At 56.6% G+C, this 9181-nt stretch overlaps 1 protein-coding gene across 2 annotated transcripts in view; it reads right to left on the bottom strand.

Moving 5' to 3' along the window:
- PREX1 (phosphatidylinositol-3,4,5-trisphosphate dependent Rac exchange factor 1) overlaps window positions 1-9181 on the bottom strand; it is a 186872-nt gene that overhangs the window by 5296 nt on the left and 172395 nt on the right. For both annotated transcript variants that reach the window (XM_034639807.1, XM_034639809.1), the window contains exons 31-36: window positions 8134-8175; window positions 6813-7033; window positions 4003-4102; window positions 2367-2510; window positions 2156-2270; window positions 682-748 (exon numbers count right to left, since the gene is read on the bottom strand). In XM_034639807.1, the coding sequence (XP_034495698.1) occupies window positions 682-748; window positions 2156-2270; window positions 2367-2510; window positions 4003-4102; window positions 6813-7033; window positions 8134-8175 (689 nt within the window). The remainder of the gene's footprint in view (window positions 1-681; window positions 749-2155; window positions 2271-2366; window positions 2511-4002; window positions 4103-6812; window positions 7034-8133; window positions 8176-9181) is intronic.

Genomic DNA, 9181 nt, shown 5'->3' with positions numbered 1-9181 from the left:
CCCCCCCCGCCCATGCCTCCAGCTTTTCTCAACGGGCATTCAGTGGTGGTCTGCCAATTCTTTCTGTGTCATCTTACGATTCTACCAGCCAGACTACAAACTCCCAAAGGGCTGTGCCCAGTTCTCTGGGACCACCCAGCCTCCAGTCCCGAGGCCAGTACCCCCAAAGTACTGTCAAATTCGAGGCCTGTCTGAGCCTGGGAAGGGGGTGAAAGGCCTAGAGCACATGCCCGTGGAAAGCCAACTGTGCCACGTGGGAATGTGGGCCCTAGGACGGCCAGATCCCTCCGCTTCTCCAGAAAAGCCAGAAGCCTCCATTTCACTGGAAAGCTTTTGATTTTCAAATGTTGGCAACAAATTCCAATCAAACAAAAAGAACGCCACGTGGCCACCTCTGGTGTGGGCCTGCTTCAGAGACACGCTTGGGTAACCAAGGGGGAGCAGGAAGGCGCGGGGGAGCAGGTGCCAGCAGGGGGAAAGCCATCTCAGCAATTGCAAAGCCGGCACGGAAGAAGGTGGAACTCCTGAATGGGGAAGGAGTTCTCCCAGGAGGGATCTTCCTGCAGGAGCGACTCCAGACGCCTCAAGGGCATCTCTGCCAGGATTCGGGCTGCGGTGGGGCCCCAACAGCCCCCAGCTCTGTCCAAGCTCCGCCGCAGGGTGAGGGGAGGTGGGGCACACCTGGTCTATCTTCACCGCCGTGGTGCTGGCATCCGTGGGCAGGTTAGACCGTTCCAGGTAAAATGCCCTGAGAGAGAAGGATGGGGGGAGGGTGGGGCGGCCACCCCACTGCGGCCGCCACCCCCTCTGTTCCTCCAGCGACTGTCCCTGGGGGCACCTTGCACTGCTCTCCCTGTCCACAGGCACCTAGTCCTCCAACAGTGGCGGGGAGAGGGTGGAAAACAAGGGGGCCCCTGGGCACTCCCCCCAGGCACTCCTCGAATGCCACCTCCCCTGCCTGCCATCAGAATCAGCACCCGACCTCCCCACTGTACATGCCCTCGTCCTACTGAAACTCTCCTCGGAGCACGCATTACAGGGCTCCGGCTACTGGCTTACTGCTCATCGCCCCCTCTACAAATCGGGCTCAGCCACATTTTTTCCGTAAAGGGTCGAATAGCAAAGGTTTAAGGCTGCGTGGACCAGACTGTCTCCATCAAGATGCTACTCAGCTCTGCTGTGGCAGCACAAAAGCAGCCCAGACGGTACATACACAAGTGAGCGTGGCCGGGTGCTAATAAAGCTTTATTGACAAAGCAGGGCAACAGCTGCTCTAGGGCCTGCGCCCCATGAAGAAGAGGCTTTGTTTGGCCGCTACTGACTCCGGAGCAAGCGTCCAGAACAGAGCCTGGCACAGAGTTGTCGCTTAACGTGTGCTGCAGAAGGGAAGGACGGATGAGGGAAGGCTCTCGGAAGCGAAATTTAAAATATTCAGCAAATGGCACCAGACGGATTGATGGATTCAATGAATCCAGAGAGATGCCGGTTTTAATAATACAGCTGGATATTTTCCCTGAACAAACTAATGAAAGCACCATTCTCCCACTTCCAAATGGTAAAGCTGGGCCCCAAGACAGTAAAGCCCTTACCCACACCCCAAAACCCTGATCTCCTGATTTTCAGCCTACCTTTTCCACAAGGGAAGAAGGTGAGGCTGGTGTAGGAAGGAGCCGGGCTGCCTCCCTGGGACTGAAGCTTCCTTCTGGGGATTCTCTTCTGAGCAGGGCCAAGGCCCTGGGGACCACCCCCCTTACTCCCTTACCCCCAGGTTCAAGAATCCTAGGGCCCCTGCCCCAGCTCCCACCCCTACACAGAATCAAACAGGCAGCTCCTCTCAGTTGGAAAAATCTGCTTTGATGCAAAACAGACCCAGCTCAAAGTTGAGCTCAGCCACTGTCTACCTGTGTGACCTTGGGCAAGCTGGGTATGCTCTCAGGGCCTCAGTTTTCTCATCTGTAAAGTGGGTTAGAATGGCCTACTGTGCCTGCTGGGAGGAGCTGAAGAGCCCATGTACAAGAGGGCCTGGCATAGAGCAGGTGATTAAGAAAAAGCCCACTCCCACGCTGGGGGCCTGTGCGGTGCCTTACATGCTACTGTCCGCCCGGCCGTGGCAGTGTCCAGACTCCTGTCCCCCGCACGTAAGCCAGGCAGTTACCTGAGTTTGCGGTAATACTGCTGAACCTTCTCCAGGGACTGGGCGTTGATCTCCTGCTGCAAATCCTCCACAGCCTGGCTGCCTGGAGGAGGCGGCCCCTCCGCACTCTCCAGAGCTATGAAGGAAGAGGAGGGGGGCAGGTGTTTGGGTCCCGGTATGCTCAGAGGCCGTGGCCATCCCCGGCAGGCCCCAAACGGCACCCCCAGCTCACCTTTTGTGAAGAGCACGGTGTGCAGCCTCAGGCTGGCTCCGCCCTCCAAGCGGGAGGGCAGCTTCGAGAAGTGGTAGCTGTCGAGGTAGAACACGACCTTCAGCGCCTGCCGGCTGCCCTCGATGTGGTACAAGACGTTGGTGTCTGTGGGAGGACGTGGCGGGGCAGGGTGGCTCAGCACCGAGGCCTGAGCGGAGCCCTGCCCCCTGTTCACCAGGGCAGCTTCGCACCTGCCTTCAGACTTCTAGAATGGTGTCCCGGGACCTCCCTGTTCTCACCACCTCAAAGGAGTAGCCTCAGAATCCCTTGCCTCCTGCCCTCAGAGAGGCATCCCGGGCCTTCCCTGTCTGCCCACCCCAGAGCACTGGTCAGCCATCCAAGCCCTCCCACCTGCCAGGGCTAACCTCGGACAGAACCACCCTCCCACCTGCCAGGGCTAGCCTCCGACAGCCCCGGCCTCCCACCCGCCAAGGCTAGCCTCGGACAGCCCCATCCTCCCACCCGCCAGGGCTAGCCTCGGACAGCCCCGGCCTCCCACCCGCCAGGGCTAGCCTCGGACAGCCCCGTCCTCCCGCACTCAGGAGAGCAGCCACCTCCTTCCACAGTTCCTAGCTTCCACTCCTTCATTCTTAGCTCTGGCGCTGATTCTGCCCCACTGGGGATCTGTCAGTGTCTTCAGAGCTTCACCACATTCCTTGTACCCCTCACCTGGTAGCCCAGGGTCTCTACCTGGCAGAAGCTGTCCTCGAATAGGACCTGCAGCTTATTTACACCCATAGAGAAGAGCGTGTGGCAGGGGTGGCAGAATTACAGCACGCACACCCCATCCTGAGCCCACAGCAAAAAGCCACTAACCAGTCAATAGTTGCCCCTGAGCCCAACTCTGCCTATAGCCAGGCAGCCACTGCCGATCAGTCCCAATTGGTCCCTGAGAAGACACCTGTGAGCCCTCTAGACTCTAGTCAGTGCATTCTGAACAGGATGATATTACCCCCAAGGAGGTGGAAATTGGTTCATGGATGGATGGACAGATGGATGGACGGATAGGTAGACGGATGGGTGGATGGGTGGATGGGTGGATGGATGGGTGGATGGATGGACAGGTGGATGGGTGGATAGATGGGATGGATGGATAAGTAGATGGAATGGATGGATGAATGGATGGATGGGTGGGTGGATGGGTGGACTGGATGCACAGGTGGATAGATGGGATGGATGGATGGATGGATGGATGAATGGATGGATGGATGGGCAAGTGGACAGCTGAAAGGGTAGGGGGAGAGGAGGGAGGGAGAAAGAAAGGAAGAAAATTACGGTATAAACCCTTAGTACATCTTAACAAGTCTTCACTCTAAAGAAGGACATCTCTAGGGTAGAATTTTAATAAGAATTGGGAATTGGCTCTTATTCCCTTCTAAGAACTTTTGGAGATGGCTGAGTTTATAAAAAAGAAACCCCTCTTTTCCGTATGTGCCCCAAGGCTCAGCTTTGAGACTCATGTTGGGAGCAAAAGGTTTGAAAGTGCTAGATCCCAGTTTAACCTTGGGCAGCTGCCCTGGTGGCAGGGTGGCCCCAGAGCAGTCCCCTCCATCCCAGAACACCAGCTCTCCTGGTAGGGGTGGTAAGAATCACTCACTGGCCACGTAGTTCTCATCCAGCTGCTTAAAGGAAAAGGTGACATTGTCCAGCTCTGACAGGGTCACCCAGATGTCCTCCAGCATGGTCCGTTCCTCCTTCTGCAGGAGAAAGACGGGGTGGACGAGTCTTAGATGCCATCCCTACCCCAGGATTTCCCTTCAAGATTCTGTGATTCAACTCTAGCCAACACACCAGGCTGTGGGCCTGCCAGACACGAGGTCCTGCGCTGGGCTATCCAGGGCTGGCTGTGAAATCGCATTTGCTCTTGGATTGTGCTGCAGCTCCCAGGGTCAGAGGTCAGAACCCATCTCTGCTCTAACATGCACCAATCGTAGCCATTCCAAACCTACCACACCCAACAAAAGTCCCCATTCTCCTGCTCACCCTCCTCCAACAGGCCCATCTCAGCAAAGCACACCAGCATCAGCCCAGGTGCCCAAGCCCCAGACCTTTAAGGACTACTCAGCATCTCTCTCCCCTCACCCTATACGGACCGTCACCAAGTCCTGCCCGCTCAGCCACCAAAACCCTCCCCTGACCCACCCACCTCCCCCACCCTCCTCACCACCCCCAGTACAAGGACCACACCTGCCTCTCTGCAGGTCTCCCTCCGCCACCCTTACCCCCAAGCAAGGGGCAGACAGGGACAACCCTGGGGATGCAGGGAGAGCGGGGCAGCTGAGGGTTTACCGGACCTAGGTTCCCCTGTGACTACAAGTTATCTTCCAAAAACTTAATTTGAATTCTATCACCCACCTGCCTCAAAGCCTCCGAGTCTTCCCTCTGCTCCTAGAATATTCCTAAGCCCTTCAGACACGGCCAACCTGATCGCCCAAATCCCCCCAGCGCTCCCCTCTGGCCACACTGGCCTCTGCTCAGAGCCTTTGCACACTCTGTTCCCTCTGCCCAGCACACTCTTCCTCAGACCATTCACCCCATCGGCTGTCTGGCTACCCAGATCTCAGCTCAAATGTCCCCTCCTCAGAGAAGCCGGCTCTGACCACTGAACCCAAAAAAACTCAGCCGCTTCATCTTCTGCAAAACTCCCCTTCTTTCCATCTCCCCTCCCTCCCCCACCCCCTCTTCTCAGGCTGCTTCCCCCTCCCACCACCCACCCAACTAGAAAGTGAGCTTCAGACCCGTAGCACCCAGCTCAGAGCCTGGCACACCATGGTGACGGATGAATTAACGCACTAGGCCCCACGTCCTCATCTGAGCACAGTGAGGAGTGAGTGTTCCAGCAGCCCTTTCAGGGCCTCTAGTGAGCTTTGCGAGAACCAAGTCAGCGCTGATCTCTGGCTTGGCAGACACCCGCATGCAACACTGGCCAGCAGAGGGCGCGCCACAGCCACCCTTCCCCATCAGGCCAGCAGCCACTGCTTCCAGCCCAGGCTGTGACAATGGCTAGGAGGCTCAGAGCTGCAGAGGTGGGGGAGCTCCAGCAAAGGGCACACAGGGCGAGAAGCACAGGGCGAGAAGCACAGCACAGGGCAAGTCCCACCGCAGGCTGCATTTCTGGGGGACGTCAGCTCTGGGCATCGGCAGCCCCCAAAGGCTGAGGCCTTGGCTCTGCCTCCCTGGGGCTGGCAGAGGAACCCACCCCAATTCTGAGCCCTCAGAGTGGATGGACAGGGCAGTCAAAGATAAAAGAGGAGATGCAGAGAAAGCAGGGCACCCTAGGGGTTACCAGGCCCAGAGCCAGACTCCCAGGGTTCAAACCTGACTCCCTGGGCCTTGAGGTTCTCATTCCTAAAATGTGGGCTGTAAAGGACCCGCCTCAGGGCTACTACGAGGAGTAAATGAGATGCTATTTGCCTGATTACTACAAAAGTCTGCTCTCCAACCTGCCAGTGCGCACTCTTGCCCTTCTGTAGTCTCATCCCCACCCAGCAGCATGGGAGATTTATTAAGTGGAGAAGTCAGACCCTGTTTCCTCCTCTACTCAAAACCCTCCCAGGGCTCACCACCACACAGAGTGACAGCCAACGTCCCTACCACAGCCTGCAAGACCCTGCACGATGCGAGGCAGATAATTCTTAGGACTGCCCTCCCCCACCCTCCCTTGGTTCATTCTATTCCAGCCACACCGCGCGCACCTTGTCTCTCCGACATTGCATGCAAGTTCCTGCCTCAGGGCCTTTGCACCTGCCGTCCTTGATGCCTGGAAGGTTCCTCCCCAATATCCTCATGGCTCCCTCACTTCCTTCCTTTGGTTCTTCAGTCAGATGTCACCTTCCCAGTGAGGACTTCGCTGGCCGCCTTATCGAAACGTTCAACTTCTGCCACCTCAGACCTTCCCGCCCCTTCCCTGTTTCTCTCATTGGCCTTTAGCACTATAGAGGGGGGTGTCTCCGATGTGGCACTATTGACATTTGGGGCCAGAGAATTATCTGCTGGGGAAGGACACCCTGGGCCCTGCAGAATGTTTAGCCTCATCCCCAACCTCTTATACCAGACGCCAGCAGCATCTGCCTCTTCCCTCAGTTGTGACCGCCTCAAATATCTCCAGACATCGCAAAGGGTCTCCTAGGAGGTAAAACTGCCCTGGCTGAGAACCACTGGTCTATACCATTTATTTTCCTTATTTATGTCTGCCCCCCCACACACACACACCAGGATATGAGATTCCTGACTACAAGGACACTGTTTTGCTCACTGCGGGATCCCCCGTGCCTGTAACAGTGGCATACAGTCGGTGCTCAATAAATGCTGACTGCATGAAAAGGTGTGCGAGAGCGCGAGAGAGCCAGCAAGGGACCTCCTGCACCACGTCCCAGGAGGGCCCCCCCCATCGGCTCCCTCACTCACCACGGCAGCTGGCGAGAGCAGGGACTGGCAGTGCAGAAGGACACCGGTGGCCGCCACCTGCTCCAGCCACTTGCGGCTGGCGTCCCGGCTGCTCTCCTCGTACTCGCCGTTGTTGTTGTAGCGGTAGCTGAGGGCGGCGAGCAGCTGCTCGGAGAAGGTGCACACGGCGGCCACCAGGGCCTGGCAGAAGATGGTATCCCTGCGCAGCTGCAGCTCGGGGTCTGGAGAGAGGAGGGTGGGGGTGGGCTGCGCGCCCCCGGGCCAGCCGCAGGCTCCCCTGCCCCAGAGCCCGGGCCCCCGAAGCAACCTCCCAGCACACCACCCTCGGGGGTTGGCTTGCCAGAAGCTAATGAATCCCCGCCCCCAAAAGCCAACTTTGCAAAATTCAGTTCTCTGAAAACAAGCCAATTTGCCGAAAGACTCAATTCTCTCCATGATCCATCTGCCTACTCAAAAAACTACAACCACCAAAAAACCTTTTTCATTGTCCTAAGGCTTTCCCCAAAAGCCTCACCCTCAGCTGTTACTCCACGTGTTAGGGGACTTCTCGGCCTTAACAGAGAATGACAATGACACCAAGCATGTCTGCCAAGCTCCATGTTTCAAGAAACGCACTTTACCATTTTCTCTATTTCTGAGAAGTCGACCTTCCTTCCCCCCCATCCCCCACTTTCCTTGCCCCTGCTCTAGACACGGTTTGCAGAACTGGCCAATTTCAGTCAATCAGTTGTACAGGGTTGCAATCTTCTGGAAAAGATTATTTTTGATGACTGGCTTCTGCCAATTAGTTTTCAGTGACCGATTTTGACCTGGATCTATTATAGCTGCTCCTTGGCTAAGACTTTCTGGAAAGAAGGGAGGGACAGAGAACATCTCCAACCCCTGCTCCCCCCACTCCCAGCCCACCATCAGCCCTTTCTTCTTCCCCGCTGTCTGCTGGGTAGGGAGTCCCAGGCTGAAGCTCAAGGCCCTAGAGGCAAAAAGCCTCCCCACTCATCACTCTCTATCCTGTGCCCTCATCAAGATCCACCCAGGCCCAGGACATGGCAAGAGACGGGGCTCCTGGCTCCCGGGCCCTGAGACTTGTCCCTCGGACACAAGAGGAAGACGCGAGGTCTAAGCAGTTCTTAGAGGGGCTAGAGGCCATGATGTTACCTCCCCCCCACCACCACATGCAGGCCCCAGTGACCATGGGGAAGTCGACCTTGGCCGGCGGAAGAGGTCTCCCTGGACAGTGATCGAGAAAGCCCCTGCCAGGACAGCCTCTCCTGGACACGCTGGTGTGTGCCAATCACAGCCAGTGCCCCTTCAAAGGCCTCACCTGTGCATTTCAGCAAGGCCAGGAGCAGCTGGTTCTTCCCGTCTGGAAGGAGAAGGTAGAGAAAAGACAGGCTGAGAGGAGTCAGCAAAAGGTGCGGTGGGGGGGCGCCTGGGTGGCTCAGTCAGTTAAGCATCTGCCTTCCGCTCAGCTTATGATCTCAGGGTCCTGGGATCGAGCCCCACACTGGGTTCCCTGCTCAGTGGGGAGCCTGCTTTTCCCTCTCCCTCTGCCCCTCCCCCCAGCTTATATACACACTCTATCTCTCTAACAAATAAATAAAATCTTAAAAAAAAAAAAGGTACCGTGGAGCTGGGCCCTCCCCACAGCCCAGGCGCTCAGAAGCCCCTGTGGCGAAGCTCGGGCACACACTGCTGTGCTAAAAAGCAGCTTTTGTGGCATCCTGGGTGCATTCTAGAAACCCCGGATATCCAGGGGATGTAACCCCAAGTGTTAGCCACATCTGTTTACTTTTGGCCACCAAGAAGAGACTGAAACCGCCTCTCCGTCTTGTGTGCCAGAGTCCAGGAGCCTTACACACGCGCGTGGGCACACACACACGACATACACACAGGCGTGACCTCGGGTACTTGTGCACATGCTATGCAGCCACAGCCCTGCACACACGGGGGACCAAGCTCAGGCCACACATCCTCTCGTTCCTGCAGAAAGAGGCTCTCGGGGACACAAGAATGGCCAACAGACACACGAAAAAATGTTCAACAGCAGTAGCCATCGGGGAAATGTAAATCAAAACCACCTTGAGATACCACCTTACGCCAGTGAGAATGGCCAAAACCGACAAGTCAAGAAACAACAGATGCTGGAGAGGATGTGGAGAAAGGGGATCCCTCTTACACTGCTGGTGGGAATGCAAGCTGGGGCAGCTACTTTGGAAAACAGTGTGGAGGTCCCTCAAAATGTTAAAAATTGAACTACCCTATGACCCAGCCATTGCACTAGGGTATTTACCCCAAAGATACAGACGTAGTGAAGAGAAGGGCCATATGCACCCCAATGTTCATAGCAGCATTGTCCACAATAGCTAAAT

The sequence above is a fragment of the Ailuropoda melanoleuca genome, chromosome 13 (assembly GCF_002007445.2).
Source record: "Ailuropoda melanoleuca isolate Jingjing chromosome 13, ASM200744v2, whole genome shotgun sequence".
Classification (NCBI taxonomy): Eukaryota; Metazoa; Chordata; class Mammalia; order Carnivora; family Ursidae; genus Ailuropoda; species Ailuropoda melanoleuca.
The sequence above is the reverse complement of the archived record's forward strand: the minus strand, read 5'-3'. Positions and strand labels throughout refer to the sequence as shown.